This window comes from Rhincodon typus, chromosome 3 (genome assembly GCF_021869965.1).
Source record: "Rhincodon typus isolate 14 chromosome 3, sRhiTyp1.1, whole genome shotgun sequence".
Lineage (NCBI taxonomy): Eukaryota > Metazoa > Chordata > Chondrichthyes > Orectolobiformes > Rhincodontidae > Rhincodon > Rhincodon typus.
Window position 1 is genome coordinate 2,727,146 of NC_063334.1, and position 19,411 is coordinate 2,746,556.

Consider the following 19,411-nt stretch of genomic DNA (forward strand, 5'->3'; position numbering starts at 1 on the left):
ATTAAGAATCTAATGATGACCGTGAATCCATTGTCGATTGTTGGAAAAACCCATCTGGTTCACAAATGTCCTTTAGGGAAGGAAACTGACATCCTTACCTGGTCTGGCCTAAATGTGACTCCAGACCCACAGCAATGTAGTTGACTCTTCAGTACCGTCTGGATAATTAGGGATGGGCAATAAATGCTGCCTAGCCAGTGATGCCCTCATCCCATGAATGAATTTAAAAAAAAAAGCTAGATTAAAAGTAGTCATTCCATCATGTGGGTTCTAGATGAAACTCCTAAATATATTTTTGAAAAAGGAGAAAATGTCAAACCATTACGGTCATATTACTGGTTAATCTATTTTTTAAAAGTGAACTTAACCTTTTAATTGTTCCATCAGTCCAAGAGGAACGTAAGTTTTGAAGATGTAGAAGATAATGGTCGTTATGTGTGCAGATCTGTGGAATTTGCAGATGAATGTGCCCTATATGATGACTCACCTTTTGTTTTGATGCCCCAAACAGCAGAGGTTCGCAGAATGTTTGTTTTTCTTCTTTACCGTCTTGTATTACTTTGCCAAAACTGCTTACAATTTTGAAATGACTGCATATAAAGTATAAAATCTGGTTTTGAGATCTGTGTTGCCTCATAATTACATATGCTCTACTTTTTCTGAGTTATATATATATATTCAGCATTTTACTACATCCATTTTTAGAGCCTAGAAATTTAAATCAATCCCTTGATCCTACAGAGAGTTTGATATGGAGCATTCCTATATTTTCGAACAATGCAAAAGATCTAGTTTTATAATATTTTGCTGCTATTCTTTGTATTAATAGTATATTTATTCATTAGTCATGTCCACATCAGGAAGTTGATATGTATGTGCTTTTAGTGAAGTCCTCAATTAATTTGTACAGATTCTTGTTGAAATTAGTTTGTTTTTGGCATTGAATTTTTCAAAACACTACTTGTCATTTGAGATTAAATCACAAATGTCATCGCTTGTATCTCTACATCAGATGGAGTGATCAATCTGACCTGCTGTGTTCCTGCAGACCCACGCTGTATCGACATCGACCTATTGTCTCTGCCTGCTCCTGCCCCAAGGGACTCTTTTCCGTGTACCTTGACGCTGTTTTTCCCTCGGTCCAGGAACTCCCTACCTACATTCGGGACACTACCCACACCTTCCACCTCCTCCAGGACTTTCAATTCCCTGACTGCCAAAACCTCACCTTCACAATGGACATCCAGTTCCTGTACATGTGTATCCCCCTCACAGATGGTGTAAAAGTCCTCTGTTTCTTCCTCTCCCACAGGCTCAACCAGTCCCCCTCTACCGACACCCTCATCCGCCTAACAACTTTTCCTTTAACTCTTCCCGCTTCCAATGGTCCCTGTACGGGTCTGAGCTGTGCCTTCGTAGGGTATAAGGAACAGTCCCTCTTCCGCTGCAACACTGGCACTAACCCCCACCTCTTCCTCCGCTACATTGATGACTGTGTCGGTGCTGCCTCGTGCTCCCATGACTAGCTTGAACAGTTCATCAACTTTACCAACACCTTTCATCCCAACCCCAAATTCACCTGGACCTGCGATAGGGTTAGGGTTATATATCTCTCTCCCTTCCCTTCTCTGTCTTCATATCCAGTAACAATCTCTGCATCGACATTTATTTCAAACCCACTGACTCCCACAGCTACCATGACTACACCTCCTCTCACACCCAGCCTTCCTCCTGCAAGAATGCAATCCCTTACTCCCGATTCCTTCACTGCATCCACTGCCAAGATGGAGGGTTCCACTCGCGGACATCTCAGATGTCCTCCTATTTCAAGGAGCGCAGCTGCACCACCGCCACCCCCTCTTCATGCCTCCCACCACCCCCACCACCAAGCTGATTGAAAATGTCTTCAACTGCATCTCTTGCATTTCCCTCACTTCTGCCCTCAAACCCCGTCCCACAACAAAAATAAAGAGACAGTCCCCCGGTCCTCGCATACCACCCCATCAACCTCCGCATCCAGCGCATCATCCTCCACCATTTCCGCCACCTACAATCCGACCCCACCACCAAAGAGATATTTTCCTCCCCACCGCTCCCTGCCTTTTATAGGGACCGTTCACTCTGCAACTCCCTCGTCCACACCACAATCCCCACCAACCCTGCCACACCCAGCGCACCTTTCCCTGCAACCACAGGAAGTGCTACACATGCCCCTATACCTCCCCTCTCACCTCCATCCAAGGCCCAAGATAAACTTTCCATATCTGACAGGGGTTCACCTGTACATCCTCCCACCTGGTCTAATGTATCCATTGCTCCCGACGTGGTCTCCTTTACATCGGTGAGACGAAGTGCAGACTCGGTGACAGATTTGCGGAGCATCTGCGCTCCATTCACTATAATCAACAGCACCTTCCTGTCACTAACCATTTTAACTCCCCCTCCCACTCCCTGGGTGACATGTCCATCCTGGGCCTCCTCCAGTGCCACAATGACACCACCCACAAACTGGAGGAACAACACCTCATATTCTGCCTCGGGAGCTTACAGCCCGATGGCCTAAACATGGCATTTACCAGTTTCAAAATCTCCCCACCCCGGCCTCATCCCATCTCCAACCCTCCTCCTCATCCCCACCTCTTTGACCTGACACTACCTGCCTATCTCCTTCCCCACCTCTCTACCCCACCCTTCCCACTGACCAATCCCCACTACCCCTACCTGCATCCACCAATCGCCATCCCATCTACCTTTCTCCAGCCCCACCACTCTTTCATCTATTTATTTCCCAGCTCCCTTTCCCCTCCCCAGCCCTGATGAAGGGTCTAGGCCCGAAATGTCAATTCTCCCACTTCTCTGTTGCCTGACCTGCTGTGTTCCTCCAGCTCCACACTATCGAATTTGAAAGGCTGTTATCTTAATTGTTTTATAATGTATAACATACAAACTATAGCCTCATTAAATTTGTTTGTAAACATGCAATTGCTTCATGTATTTTTTCAAAGGGTGCTTTTTGCACAATTTAGTATCCCTACTGAATATGCTAGTAATGACTTTCTGTAAATAACTGGTATCTTTGTACTTTAGCAACCACGATGCAGATTACTTAAAGATTCTTCAGAAGATAATTTACGATCTTCAGGCAAACAAAAAATTGCTTCAAAGAAATCTGAAAACAAAGAAAATAAAAAGAGGGTAAAAATTGTGAAAACGGATGATCACTTTGTGCAACCTGAAGCCAAGACACCAGTTGTTATTCAAAACTATGAAAAGAAAAATCTGCTCAATCCCAAAGAACATGTAGATATTTATCATAAAGGTAACTTTGATGTTAAATCTTAGATTTTCATGTCTGCACATTCCAAGCGTAGTAAACATCCTGCACAGTTAGTGTCACATGTTTTTCAATGAAAATAATGCCATACTTCGAAAATATAGCATGGCATGTTAACAGGTAAACAGTTGTGTCAGTGTATCTTGAGATCAAATATCATAATAATTTGAGCTTTATTCTCCATTTTGCCACAGTTGCACATGTTGTACAAAATAGCATCTTAAACTGAGTTGAGCTGGGGGCTCACAGTTCTATTGGAGTTGTCTGCTCAATTAAAACTACTGCATGGTAACCTTTTATCACTTCTGATTATCTTCTGTTCATCTTCTGTTAATCATAAAAGGATAATCTTGAACTGTGTGACCTTAGAAAGCCCTCTACTGTGTGTTTGCAGCACATCCAGCCAATAATAAATTTTCCCTCCCCTCTGGACTTGACCGTGAACTGGAAGAGCTGACTCCCATTAGTCAATGGAGCCTATTCCACATGAGTAGCCAAGCAGGGATAAGCTGAAACAAATTTAGTGTGGACGTGGGATTAGACCATCTAGGATCGTGCAGGAAAAATTATATATTCAATCATACCACTTCAGACCATTGTGCATTTCAAACTTCAAGCAAGCACGGACAGAATCTTTAATTCGTTTTCAGTGAATATTTATCCCTGAAATGAGAGAACAAAAATTGAGAATATAAGAAAATTTCAAGCACCTTTTTTGGTTTTCTTGCCTACATATCCCTCCTAATTGAAGATTATCCTACGATCCCAAATTTGCATTGCCCTCCACTTGCCTTTTCGATTTGGCATGTGGTGCAAAATTGCATGACTCTAATATTGAAAAATACAGTGTTCACTTATAACAGATCAATAATATGTTTAAATAGTTCAAAGGTTACTTGCTGGTTACAACAATAATTATCCATGCCACAATAAAACATTGTACGTCTTCCAGTGTTGACTTGTGTTGGAAGACAGTTATTAACTAAATTTTCTTGTTTGCAAAATTGCTAAAGTTTGCTGCTTGTTAGAAACCAAGCTAGAGTTTAAATAAGGCTATTAAATGTCAAGTTTTTAAATTATTTCTACTGTCATTGTTTAACTGTTAGCCATGATCAGCTGCAACAAGGAGATGCCTATAAAGCATGCTACAAATCAGCTTTTCTCAGAAGAATTAACCAGCACAACGCTTAGCCCAGAAAGACGGTATGTAGCAGAATGAATGATTCAGAAGTGAACATTTACTTATAGCTATTCTGTATTTCTTTAATCTAGAACACTTTTCTATTGTATGAATAAATAAATTTTAAGAACGTCATTAGGCCCCTCCGTCTGCTATGTCATCAATACAGTCATGACTGATCTGATTATTCTACAATCCTGCTTACCTCCAATAGCTAAAATGGGCAATTTCACAGTTTTCCACTGCATTACCAGATCTCCTGCCTTTGTTTTGACTTAAATGGTGCTGAAATCCTCAATCAGACCACTGTATCTAGTTCTAGACTTAACTATTGAAATACAGTTCTGCATTCCCCCATTGAAGCCCTCAAACTTCAGGTCATTCAAAACTTTGGGACATTGTGCAAATTAGGACATGTGCAATCACCCATCATCTCAGTGCTCACTACATTTGCTTCAGGTTAAGAAATAAGTTAATTTTGAAGCTTTTATACTTGTTTCCAAATTCCCCTCCCCACACTGTTCCTGTAATTTCCTTGAGCATTACAGAATTTGTTCACTATATCATTGGTGGCCTTTAGCTAGCAATCCCCTAAGGTACAGGATTCCCCTCCAGCCTCTTCACTCTCATTCCTAAAACTACTACGAAGCTCTTTCTTTGACTGAGAATTTGGTCTTTGGCCCTAATGTGGGTCAGCCAAATTTCCTCTTTATGGCATAGCTATGAACATCATCTAATGTTTCACAATGTTATTTTTACAATCTCTAGCTTTGCTTTTGCCACAAATGGAGCACATTTTGTCTGTTATCAAAACTTGTCATAATCTTAAAGACTTCTATGTGCCACCCTTTGGTCTCTATTTTAAATAGGAAAGAGACCCAGGCTGTTCAGTTTTTCCAAATAAATACAACCTCTCTGTTCTGGCATCATACTTGCACATCTTTATACCCTCTCCAATGCCTCACCACACTTTTAAAATAATAACTGGAGCACTATACAGTAAGCTATGTATGATCTATACTTTTTCAGAACAAGTTCACACAACTTTTCAATTCTATCCCTTTAGAAATGAATCTTGGTGTGTAATTTGCTTTGTGTTGTAGATCTAAGTCACAACTCTGATTTGTGATCTCTTTGCATCTCTATCCCATTTAGTTTGGTGTTTTTGAAATATTACCATCTCCTCTCATTTTCTTCTCAATGTAATACAGTGCACTTCACAAGAATACCATTAAAGGGGAAAACCAGCATTTGTACTGAATGAGAGGAGAGTGTTGATGGTTGGCAAATGGACTTTGGTAGAGGCATTGCCATGGAGCATACATGTTAATGATTGTTAACTGACGGGTTTTGTTTAGCTTTCAAACCAAACAGGTTGACTTCAGTCTGAAATGAACCAGCAGATGGCTGGTGCCTGTTTCATGTTGAAAAAGGTGCATGTTCATTGGATCTATGTGTATTAACATATTTTGCTGCCAGAACAAACATTTGCTCCACTGCAGGTCTGACTGACAAACCTAAATTTGTTATCACCATATTTCTTTTACTCAGGATTATCCAGTAAATGTTGTTCAATTGCAGATTTTCTACAAATGAAGAGCTCAACACAGGTATTGCCTGGAGGCTAAATAATGAGGATAGATTGTTGGCTTCCTACTTGGCTTTGATTTTGATGCTATGGGATTGTATCTGATGGTGGATAGGTTTTGTGAATATGAACTGCTTAATACTAAAGTAAATACAATTCCTCAAAGGATATTGGTAGTTAGCTGCTGCTTGAAGACTTGGGACCTAGTGCTTAGAACAGGCTGTGCACGTATGAGTAGTTCACAAACTGTTTCTGAATAGCAGTTTTCCTTAGCTCCCCACGTCTATCACTTTGGGCTCCGATAAATCAGAATGTTTGCCAAATGTTTGATAGCTAGGGACTGTGTATCAGAGAACTTTAGGGGATCCAAGTATAGAAATCGTTTAAAGGGCCATGGAGAGTGACAAAAAATAATATAAATGGCTAATGAAATGTAATCCATTATCTCAAGACTACTTTTAATATAAAGGGTGAAAGATATGTGCAGAGACTTGTGGAACCCATTTAGATTACTGCATTGCATTCTGGGCATCTGTCATGTACAGAATTTTGTGTTTCCTTACTATCTGTAATCAATGTGTTTTACATGCAAGGTCTGTGTATTATCTTATCCTCAGAATGGTTGTCCCCATTTAAATAATTCCAGCCTTGAGCTTTTTGAGGGCTTTGAAACAAAGGTTACTTATTATCCCGTACTTGACTCAGATTCATAAATATGACGTCTCATGCACTCACCTCTCACTATTACGCTCTCAAAGTAGGTACAAAGGAAGACTGAAACAATGCAATTAACACTTGGGGCCATTTCAGTCCCTTTTTACAGCAGATTTCTAGTTTCTTAGATAAATGGATGCTTTAGCTAGAGTGAGGTTCTTGCAAAAGTGGAGGGTTCTCTGGGTGTTGTTGAGCTTCTGCAAGCCAAATTATCAGGTAATTGGTTCTGACGTGAACTTGAAGTTGGAACAAGTACAGTATTTTGGCTATCTGATGAGCAGTTAATGATTGAAGGCTATGAAGCTTCTGCTTTTCCCCCTGTTTCTGGAGTAATTAAGTTATAACCTTTGGAACTGGGTTCAGCCACATGACTGAGGTTAGCACTGACTTCCATTCATTCAGGCTGGAATGGAGAAGCCATCAAAAAATAATGGGATGTCAATGGTAGCTATTCACTTTGACCTTCATAAATTAAGATTTGATCTTCCCTTTGGTCCTTTATGGACCATGGAGATCAATTGTTTGCAAATTGCTAATGGATCCAAAAAGTTTTTTTTCCAGAAAATAAAAATCAAACTCAGATCAAAACTCCACTTCCACTGTGCCATCATGAGCTTGCTCCTTAGATTAACCACTCACTGCATTAATATTTCAACATGTTAGTTTTAAATTAACTCTCCTCCATGTGGGCTGTCTCCTCTGTTTCCACTGATACCTTATGTTCTATGTTATTTAGTCATTTTTAGGATTCTAAAAACAGCAACCACAGTACATCTCTGATTTCTGTCTTTCAGTTGGAATATGGCCAGTTTATATAGTTCTTTATGAAGTAATCTTTTCATTCCCCTTGATTGTTCTGCTTGCTCTCTTTGGTATCCTCAACAGCTGCAATTTTCCTTTTTGTACAGGATTACCTTATTTCAGCTGAACCTCTGATTTCTGTTACTCATGCCTCTCAGCATTGTTATAATAGCTTCAATTTATTGTCAATCAGGAATAGACCCTTGCTGAATTTCTTGTCCCTGTTAAAGCACTTTGCAATTCTCTCTATTGAATTTCATCTGCCACCTAACTGCCTATTTGACAAATATATTCAAATCCTCCTGTAGCTTATCCTGTTCAGTTTGAGTCTGCCACCTTCATTAGCTTTTGTCGTCATTGTACTTGTGACTTCTAGCTCCAACTGATTCATGAAAACACAATAATAAGACATTCTGGTCTTCTAGTTTAGTGGCCATTGTGCAGTTGCATGTTCGAAAGCGGTTAATGTGCAATTGCCATCATAATCCTGACCGAAATGAGAGTTGTGTTAAGATTGGCTTAATTGGGCAACATCATGCCATGCCTGTTGTTTGTTAATGCAAGCCCTCTTGATGATTTTGTGAAGTGTTGTCTGATTATAGAAATATAATGTAAAAAATATATGTATCTTCCATGCTTTGTAATGAATGATGCCATGTCAATTTTACAATGAGATCTTTTAAGTGTTGGTACTTACAGGACCCGTTCATTGGACATGGATCTAAATCAGGCTAATGAAGAAAGTGGCCAGAAGAAGAAAGGAACCAAGGTGTTTGGAAGTTTAGAAAGAGGCTTGGATAAGATGATCACAATGTTAACGCCTAACAAACGGAAAAAGTCCTTTAAAGATGGGCCAAGGAGACTCAAGGTTTGGTTTTACACTTAGACATGATCAATTCAGAAGTTAAAAGTCAAATGTAATATAAAAGTAGAAAATCAACTATGTTGAATGTTCTTTATTGTGGCCATGTTCCTCAAGTCAGCTTCTTCTAATTATCAATTGACAACTTATACTTGAGTACACCTTTGATCTACATATGACAAAGTCATGAATGATGTACTCTGGTAGTCATTCATTACTCTCTCTTCTCTCCAATTTGAGTGTGCAGCTTGTGGAAGCCTTATTACATATCTTTGTTCAGTTTCAGAGGGCTACCTTTGCTCTGCCTTTATCTTATTCAGCTTTCTCCACTCCTGCATCACAATCCTTGAGGAACCATCCTTTTTACTCACTTGTAACCGCTTACAACTGGCAACAAGCTGCACAGATATTGATCAGTTTCTGTGTGTGCACACTAGTTGACAGCTGTACTCCATCACCTTTCTCAACCCCTCTACTGCCTCTTTACAATGAGATGCCTTCTGTGATATCCAATTTTGAATTTAACATCTCCAGCTAAAAATTGGAAATGTTGCCATCTTCAAGTTCTACAAGCTCTGTGTCCCTGATTCCAATATCTCTCTCTCTCTCTCCTTCCCCCCCGTCTCTCTCTCTCTCTCTTCCGTCTCTCTCTCTCTCTCTCTCTCTTCTGTATCTCTCTCTCTCTCCCTCTCTTCCCTCTCTGTCTGTCTCTCACACAACAGGAGGAAAGAAAAACTGCGGATGCCGGAAATCGGAAACATAATCAAAAATTGCTGGAGAAACTCGGCAGGTCCGGCAGCATCTGGAGACAAAACAGTTAATGTTTCAGGTTCAGTGACTTTTCTTTCTTCAGTTCCAAAGAAGGGTCATTGGACATGAAATATTTACCCTGCTTTCTCTCCACAGATCCTGCCAGACCTGCTGAGTTTTTCCAGCAGTTTTCAATATATCTTGGCATATTGTTCAACCCCAAGCTGCCTTTCTGATTCCAAAGTGCCTCTGTTAGAAAGATTGCTTACTTTCACTTCCATCTTTTACTTTTCCACCTGAGAACATAAAAGGCAGATTAACTTCTCTTGAACTTGTCTGTCTTTCTGCTTCCTTCCTTTTGAGACCGACCTTAAAATTAATTTTACACCAACCTTTTGGTTACCTCCTATTTAATCTTTCCTTGGCTTGGTATTCATTTTTCTCACATCAGCTTCTTTCAACATTAAAAGATCCTTACAAGCTATAGTGCATGTCAGCTTTGCTTGTTTTCACAATTTGCTTTCAATTAAATTCCTATCGTTAAAGAGCTGGTTTGTTAGAGAACTTCATTCATTTGCTTTTGTAAGGATATGACTGGTTACTAAAACACTAATTTTCCAAAATTTCTAATTTTTATATAGTGCTGAATCAAACATTTGAATTACGTCTTGATTAGCTTATGGTACATCATAAGATTAGAAGCTTTCATTGTGCAATGTTCAAAAGCTGTAATACTTGCAGTGTTTCTATGAATTGAAAAACATGAGTATAGAATGTAAAGCAAAAGGTAATTTTTTTGTCCAAATGTACTAAAATCAGATAAGTTTTGTCCTGCAGCATGGAAAAATAGTTGAATAAAGGGATTTACTGAACTTTGATCTACCAGGTTAATAACATCCAGCTCTTAAGACTCTGGACTTCTTTATGGAGACTGATAAAATTCAGCCATCACACATCCTGGAGTTAAATGAGGTTACATTATCTTCTTCTGTGAAACAATGAATTCTAAACTGAAAGGAGAAAATGTCAGCACGTTCAATTGTGATATTTTCAAATCTGATTTGGTTTTTTTTTAGAAAAAGTGACTCAAAACAGTACATTTTAGGAAAGCTGCTGAAAAACAATCTCGAACCAAAAGAAAATTACTGAATATTCAACAGCAGTGATTGAGGTTTTTCGCAGAAAAGATGATTGCAAATTTTTTTTAGATTATTATATGAACAAATGTCTAGTTTGCAAGTTTAATCTTCACAAAATTTGATTCAGATCCTCCTTTTTTCCTGGAAAGACTTTTTAATTCTGTCTCAGGAATCTCCTGAAAACACCTAAATTGTGGTGGAATGCCAGGCTCCCAGAGTTTTGCCTGGCATCCCTTTTCATGAATGAGCCAAATGAATAGGTTGACCAGATTTTGAATGATGTTTTATTCACTCTCAGAATGTGGGTGTCACTGTCTATGCCAGCATCTATTGCCCATTGTAGTTGCTTTCAGGTGTGATGGCAAGCTACCTTTCTGAACTGCTGGAGTCCATGTGGGACACCTATAACACTGTCAAGGAGAAAATTCCAGCATCTTGACCCAGTGATGGTGAAGGAGCACAATATAAGATGCAAATTAGTATGGTGTGTAGCTTGGAGAGGATGGTGTTCCCATTTATCTGCTGCCTTTGTCCTTCTAGGCAGTAGAGGCCACTGGCTTGTAAGATGATGTCTAAGGACCCCTGGTGATTTGTTGCAGTGCATCTTGTAGATGGTGCATTCTGTTGTCACTGTGTGTATTGGTGATGGAGGGCATGAATGTTGAACGTCTTAGATGACGTGCTAATCAAGTGGACGGCTTTTTCCTAGATGGTGTTGAGCTTCTTGAGTGTTGATGGAGTATCACTCATCCAGGTAAGTGGGAGGTTTTCCATCACACTTTCAACTTGACTTGTAGATGATGGAAAGGCTTTGGGGAGTCAAATGGTGTGTTACTCACTGCAAAATTCCCAGATTCTGATCTGCTCTTGTAGCCAGTGTATTCATATGGCTAGTCTAGTTCAGTTTTTGGTTAATGGTAAACCTTTGCAGTATTCAGCAGTTTATTGATATCATGTAGATACCAGCCTTCAGCTCATTTGATTTACTCTGTGACACTGGATCCTCCGGAGGAGACTGAGATGGATCATCCACTTTGCACTTCTGACTAAAGATGCTTGAAAATGCTTCAGCCTGGTCTTCACTGAGATGCTGGGTGCTCCTTTCATTGAAGATGCAGACATTTGTGGAACCTCCTTCTAGTGAGCTGTTTAAAGGTTCGCCACAATTCACAACTGGATATGATCGGAGTAAAGATCTAATTTATTAGTTACTTACTTAATCCTGTCTATTCCAATGTGTTTATGCTGATTGGCATGCAAGCAGTCTTGTGTAGTAGCTCCACCTGGTGGACACCTTTTTTAGGGCTGCTTCCGGCATGTCGTCTTGTAGAGTACATGGACCCTGGCGTTTGGCATCTGCCAACTCCTCACAACCATCATAGCAGGTCTCTGACACACTGGTAGATGGCTTAGGAAGCACAGACTTGTGTTTCAGGGCATACCAGCAAATGGTGTTGAAAAGTAGCTATAAAGCACCTTATTTTTTTAGGTATGCCTGGTGCCTGCTCCTGGCATGTAATCCAGCATTCTTCATTGAACCAAGGTTAGTTTGCTGGCTTGGATGATATGCTGGATCATGAATTTGCAAATTGTGTTCAAATACAATTGTGCTACTGCAATGGGTCCACAGCACCCCATGGATGCCCAGTCTTGAGTTGCTAAGTCAGTTCAGAATCTATACCAAATAGCAGCATGCTAAAGCCACACAACACCATGTGGGGGTGGGGGGTTCTTCAGTATGAAAGTGGAACTTTATCTCCACAAAGGCACTATGGTCGTGACTCCTACTGACTGTCACAGACAGGTGTACCTGCTACAGGTAGGTTGGTGAAGATGGGGTCAAGTACATTTTACCCTATTGTTAGTATTCTCATCATCTGCCACAGGCCCAGTCTAGCAGCAATGTCCTTTTAGGATTTGGCCATCTTGGTCAGTGGTGGTGCTACCGAGACACTTAGTGATGGACATTAGAAATCTCTGATCCAGAGTACGTTCTGTGATCTAGTCAGTCTCGGTGCATATTCCAACTGGTGTTTGATATGGGGAACTGAGTGGGGGTGCAAGAGAATCTGTCTTATTGATAGGATTGAACATGCTATACTCTGGGGTGGTGATGCTATTCTCTGGGACATTGGCTGTAAGTCATTCTCTCAGAATCACGCCTATGTCAAATTATCGCACAAGTCAGTGGGCAGCTCTTCTAATTTTGACGTTAGGAGAACTTTGCAGGGTTGACAAGGCTGTGTGTGCCATTGTTGTTTCTTGTGTCCTGGTCAATATCTGGTGGTCCAGCACATTGCTTTTGTTTCATCAGACATTGTAGCAGTTCAGTGAAAGGGGAGTTGTATGGCATGTTTCCAGTTCAGGGTTCTTGCCAGTTAATCCCTGACACTTAATTAGTTAGAATCCTAGCCCAAGTCCCAAATCTGCTGGTTTTGTAGTTTTGCATTCCCTAACCAGTGTTTATCTAATTCTAACGTTGTCAACCCCTTTCTTGCCCTCTGCCCTGAATTGCTGCTATGGCTGCCTTAACCATTTAGGCTATACTTTTCTCTACACCACGAGACTGCCCTTATTGCATGCTGCTAATGTGCTCACCCTGGAACCTTTTTAAACAGACCTGTAACAACTTTCAACCCTCTGAGGTTCTACATCTGTCTGTGTATTAATCCAGCTCTATGTACTGTGTAAATTCAACTCCATTCTGGTACTGAACATGCTCCCAACTCCTCTGCAACCACTCACTTGATGCTTTCTCAATAATGGTGTTTGCAAACCTTTAACTGTTCACTTTCAGTAACATTACTGCATCAAAACCTATTAAGTACGGTCTTCTATGTATTTTATTTAAAGCTTTAAGTATACGTATGATTTAAGGACTGAAGAGATTCTGCCATTCAGAGATAACAAGAACTGCAGATGCTGTTCAACAAGGGTCCTGACCCAAAACATCAACTTTCCTGCTCCTCTGAGGCTGCCTGACCTGCGGTGACCCTCCAGCTCCACACTGTGTTGACAGAGATTCTGCCATCCTTTCTGGAGTCTTTCTCCCATCAATTTTAGTTAGGCTCTTGACATTTTTTTAATGTTTAAAACCTCTACCCGCCCACAACTCCGACTAAACATCTCTCATGTGATTCCCTGAATGAAATAAACAATGAATCTATGAACACCTCTGCAGCTGATATTAAAATACTATTACTTTGTCATTGCTCTTCATCCCAAAGCTTCAACCTTTACAGGAAGTTTTTTTAACGGTGACATTTCGAAAAATTATTTATTTTCAAGGTACAAATCCCTACTGCTACCACTGGGCTTAGTTGAACCAACAGCGATGGATTTTGTCATTTGAAGCCAAATGGTGTATCATAATTCACTTGGCCAACAAATTGGTTTTAATGACTAGTTAAATACCACCATGTACATTTTCAACTGATGCACTTTGGGGAGTCATGAAGTGAGATATTTGCTGCAGTATTGTTAGCCTCTTACTGCTCTTGTAGTCACTGTGTATTTATGTGGTGAGTCCATTTGTGTTTCTGGTCAATGATAACCCCCAGGATAATGTTATTGGGGAATTCAGATGGTAACACTATTGATTGCCAAGGGGAGGTGATTAGATTGCCTCTCATTGGTGATGGTCATTGCCTGGCATTTGTGTGGCATGAATGTTACTTACCACTTGTCAGCCCAAGCTTGGATGTTGTCCAGATCTTGTTGCATTTGAACATGGACTGCTTCAGTATCTGAGGAGTCTTGAATGGTTCTGAACATGGCAGAATCATCAGCAAACATTCCCATTTCTGTCCTTATGATGGAGGGAAGGCGATTGATGAAGCAGCTGAAGATGGTTGGGTGTAGGACATCACCCTGAGGAACTCCTGCTGAGATGACTGACCTCCAACCAGCACAACCTTCTTCCTACGTGCCAGTGAAGAATTTGCCACCAGATACCCATTCATTCCAGTTTTGCTGGGGCTCTTTGCCACTTTCATTTGAATGTGGCCTTGATGTCAAGGGTTGTCACTTCTCACCTCCGGAATTCAGCTCTTTTTTTTCTCCATGTTTGAACCAAGGCTGTAATGAGGTCAGGACCTGAGTGGTCCTGGCGGAACCCAAACTGGGCGTCACTGAGCAAGTGTCGCTTGACAGCACTATTGATGACCCAATCTATCACTTTACTGATGATTGACAGTAGACTGTTGGAATGGTAATTGGCCAGGTTGGATTTGTCCTGTTTTTTTGAGTATCAGACATAACTGGCCAATTTTCCACATTGTCTGGTAGATGCCAGTGTTGTAACTATGCTGGAACAGCAGGTTATGCAGCACAAGTCTACAGTATATTGATGGAATGTTATCAGGACCCAGAGCCTTTGCAATACTCAGCACTTCCAACCGTTTCTTGATATCTCGTAAAGTGAGTTGAATTGGCCAAAGATTGGTGTCTGCAATGTTGTGGACCACTGGAAGGGGCTGATAGAGATCATCCATTCGGCACTTCTGGCTGAAGATTGCTGCGAATGCTTCAGCCTTTATCTTTTGCCATGATGTTTTGGGCTCTTTCATCATTGAGAATGGGGATATTTGTGGTGCTATCTCCTCCAATGAGTTGATTAACTGTCCACTACCATGTAGTGGAGTGCAAAGCTTAGATCTGAACCATTGGTTTTGAGATGGTTTAGTTCTGACTATCATTTTCTGCTTATGCTGTTTTACATGCAAGTAGTCCTGTTAGGTAACTTTACCAGCTTGACACCTCATTTTAGGTATGCCTGGTGCTGCTCCTGGAATGGCCTCCTGCACTCTCCATTGAACCGGGGTTGATCCTTTGGCTTGATCGTAATGGTTCAGTGGGGTATATGCTGGGACGTGAGGATGCAGATGTGATAGTTTTAGGAATATTGCTTTTGGATCACCAAGGTCAAAATCCAAGAGCAATAAAACAATGTGGGCTTCCTTAGTTGAAGAGCTGGAGATGTAATGTCTGCTAAGCTTTTTGTAATGGCAGTCCAGAGAAGTATATTTTGTTTTGGGAGTTGAAGTTCAATTAGTTTAAAAGCATTCACTAGAAGGGTAACTAATTTAAAAAGCATAACCCAGAGCACTGACTTAGAGATGGGTAGAGGTTAGGAAGGTTCTCTAATTTCAAGTTACCTGGGTGTTTGCTGGAAGAGATTATTTGCAGTTTGGACCTTGTGGTTTGCAGCTCACTGAGAGATGTTAGTTAAAATAGATAATTGTTAGACCTATGTAATAAGCAGTATGCATTTTATAAAAGACTAATTGCCACTTCAACTGCTGAAAAGGGAGATGGGGCTTAATCTCTGTTTAAAGCCTGAAGATTGCTTAGCTTAAGGTCAGTGGGGGAATCTGTGTTCAGCCTCTGTTTCTTATTGCACGAGAAAGTGACCAGATTAGTTTGAAAGTACTAGAAAAGTAACCAGAACAAGGCACTGATCGTCCACAGGCAAGAAAGTAAATGAAAATCTTTCTTCCTGAGAATAAATGGAGCTACGAAACAGATGGCTGTGGAATGCTTGTGGGTGGGTCTTATTGAAGGAGATAACTAAGATTGTTTATTAGAGAATTCTCGGAATTAAGAAGTAAATCTGAAGAGATAACGTACAGAATTTCAAGGTAATCGCCACTAACGGTGTTAAAAAGTTGTATTATTTTTTGAAAAAGTTAAATCTTGTGGCATTATTCTATTTGTTATTCTGATTTCCTAAATGCCAACAGGCCTTAGCCTCGTCATGATAACATGAAAGGTGTTAGTCATAAAAATAATTACTAAACCTTTAACAATTATGCACTAAATTTTAGCATATTAGAATACAATAAAATGTCTTGTGTATATTTTTATTTTACAATTTTATTATTTGTACAAAACACATATTCCATATTTTCGCAAAGATGACATTTTATAAGATGTTCCAGGTGTGTCTAATTTAGGAAACAATGAGGAATGAAGGGGATCCTGTGGCCTGCTGGTTTCTGCTGATAGTAAATGTAACTGGCAAGAAATGTTAAGGGGTCCAGGTGGTGGTTTTGTAGGGTAGAAAGTGTAAGGTGTTCATGCCTGGAAACAGCATCTGGGATAATAATTAAACCATTGGTTTGCAAAGTCCCTGGAAGGTGTTCGGAACGTTCATCAAAGAATCAGCAGGCCATTTGGTCCACCAGGTCTACCCCAACGCTCCGAAGAGCAGCCCACCCAGACTCGACCCCCATCCTATCCCAGTAACCCTGCATTTCCCATGGCTAATCCACCTAGCTTGCAAATCCCTGGACACTCCGGGCAATTTAGCATGGCCAATCCACCTAACCTGCACGCCTTTGGACTGTGGGAGGAAATCCATGCATATATGGGCATAATGTGCAAACTCCACACAGTCGCTCGAGGGTGGAATCGAACCTGGATCCCTGGCGCTGTGAGGCAGTAGTGCTAACCACTGAGCCTCCATGCTGCCCCAAGATTTGTAAACGTTTATTATTTAAACTGTTGATATTGTTTAATGGAATTGCATTCCTGAAAAGTATGTTAAACAACATGAAACAAATTAAATTTTCCCATTATAACCATATCAAATTTATAATTCTGGTCTGTAGGACCTTTCTTATCAGAAACTAAAGGTTTCAAACAGTAACCCCTGTAGGTTGAAATAATTTACTAAAATCCTACATCTGTAAATGAAATAACTTTAAAATAAATGTTAGCTTCTAAGCTAAAAAGAGTATGCTCATTCTACTAACCTCCAGCTTGTCACTTAGCATGCTCATTGGTTCTTCGGCTTTGTTCCCTTTCCTGCTCTGATAGTTCTCACCAACCCATCTGCTCACCAACCTCCATTATGAACAGCCACAGGCAGGAAGATCAGTTTTATGCTGCACAAGTTAGGCACAAGGTGTAGAGGAGATGCAAGAGGAAGGGTCAGCAGCTAGCAAGACAGTCAAGGAGTGGGAGAAGCCTCTCCTAATTAGCACCAATTGGGCCATGCAACCCAATATCAGAGCTACTATGAAAGCCACTGAAGTGAAACTCTTGGTGTTTAATGCAAATTGGGCTCTGTTAACCAATTGATATTAAAGCAGAATGGCTTAAAATCGGAACTTGCCATGTTTAATCCCAAGATAGAATGAACTGGGAAGTTAAGGGAAAGCTAATTAACATTTCCACCTGGTTAAGGCCGATGTAATTCACTGAACATCACAAATGAGTGCTGTCTGCAATGATCTGACAGAGGAGAGAAAACAAGTCTCATGCTCACCACACAAGAATGCAAGTAGCAGCTCATGCTTGGAATAAAAAAAATTTTGAGAATTTCAGTGAGCCTGAAAACCTATCTTTAGCTGGAGGGGAAAAATCTCCAATTTGTCCCTCAATGTGAAAGTCAGTCCAGGTAGTAGAACTTAACCAGCTGAGACCGTGGTCGGGGGTTGGGAGCAAGCCCTCAGGAGCGAAGAAACACTGTCTCTTAAATAACACATTCTTCTTCCAGAACAAGAGTCAAATATAACTAGAATGGCAGGTGGTGGAGGCAAGGGGATCTTTTCTGTAGTTTATTGTATAAATTGGCTAATGAAATGATATTTAGTTCATGTTGCTTTTAACCTTGAAACCTCTTAACTCGATCTTGTCATGTAGTTCCTTCAAGTTGGCTATTGAAAATACATACTTGTTTCTATGGGGATTGTAACAACAATTGATGTCCTGTAGCTGTTGAAACATCTCTTCCCTTTTTATCTCAAAGGTTAATCCAAACTAGAATTGAATTGCCTTCAGGATGGTGATGTGAGCAGGTAGAATCATTATTCATATTGGTTTCAACAGATTAGCTCTCTGTTTAAATCAGTTCTTAGAGTAAATCTAATATCTTTTTATGACAAACAGGAATGTATCCTCAATGATGTGCTTTCTCCAGTATCGCTTGCTATTGTTACCCATGCCCAATATTAAAACAATGCTTGTAAGACTGCAAGTACCCGAGATAATTTTTATCTGGCTACTCTCTTCGTAAAATTCTGACTGACGTGCTGCTTCCACACTCTAGTTGAAAACTGGTCAGTTTTTCAATTTCATTTCTGGTATGCAATAATTCATGTCACCCTCAAGGCAAATTTAGGTAGAGCTAGTTAACCCGGACTGGACATTTTTTCAAATGCAACGATCTGCGTCACTGAGCAATCATCTAAGCCATAAATATTTACTTTTTATCCCACTGTGGAAAGGACTATGTGCTAATGCACTCTTGAATGTACAATTCTAAATTGTAGCATTTTAACCTAATGTCTTTCGTATTTTTATTTTGATCGAAGAATGGGAAATTGTTATTGTCGTTGTACAAATTCTTAAGTGCCATAACAGTCAATTATGAATGAACAATGTAGCAACTGCATCAAATTAGCTGTATTGAATGGTAAAATTTGTTCACCTTTTTCACAGGCTCAATATAATGTAACTACAACTACAATGCTGAATGCAGATGACGTTTTGAATGAAATAATTCTGGTTCTGCCAACAAAACGTGTTGATTTTGTGCAAAAAGGGTAAGTTTTTATATAATATTAGTCAGCTTCCAATAATGGTATATGATGTTGAGGCCACATGCAGTCTTCAGTTCAAAGATGTGGAATGGGAGAAAAAGTGGAAGAGAATGAGATAGGAGTAGATGGATGATAGGTTTGGAAAATCTCAGCAGGAGGTAGATCAAACTGCCAAAAAGTACCATTGGAGTGATATTGGCAAGTGAGGTAACTTGAAATTGTCAAGTGTCACAGATGAAAGAAGTTGGCAGGCGTACAAGTACATTTTTTAGCAACTGATTGTTTATAGCTGAATTTTATAGGATGATCTCATTTGCTAGAAATGTGGGGCTGGATATCACATGTCCTATGGGTGCGTTTTCAGCAACGGTGATAGATTGTCCATCAATTTCCCACTCAGCTAACAATGTAAGTAAATAATTAAGGCCCAACTGAGCTTTGTTAAAAGCTCTGTTGACACTAATATTATCTTAAACAAAAAGAGCCAAAACTGCAGA

General features: G+C 40.2%; 1 protein-coding gene across 8 annotated transcripts in view; it reads left to right on the forward strand.

Annotated features, from left to right (window-relative positions):
- The window catches only part of melk (maternal embryonic leucine zipper kinase), an 89,531-nt gene that overhangs the window by 59,820 nt on the left and 10,300 nt on the right, over positions 1 to 19,411 (forward strand). For 6 of the 8 annotated variants that reach the window (XM_048593313.1, XM_020512382.2, XM_048593306.1 and 3 more), the window contains 5 exons: positions 388 to 516; positions 3,088 to 3,319; positions 4,441 to 4,537; positions 8,317 to 8,485; positions 18,814 to 18,917. In XM_048593313.1, the coding sequence (XP_048449270.1) occupies positions 388 to 516; positions 3,088 to 3,319; positions 4,441 to 4,537; positions 8,317 to 8,485; positions 18,814 to 18,917 (731 nt within the window). The remainder of the gene's footprint in view (positions 1 to 387; positions 517 to 3,087; positions 3,320 to 4,440; positions 4,538 to 8,316; positions 8,486 to 18,813; positions 18,918 to 19,411) is intronic. The other 2 variants (XM_048593318.1, XM_048593325.1) reach the window with 1 other exon arrangement.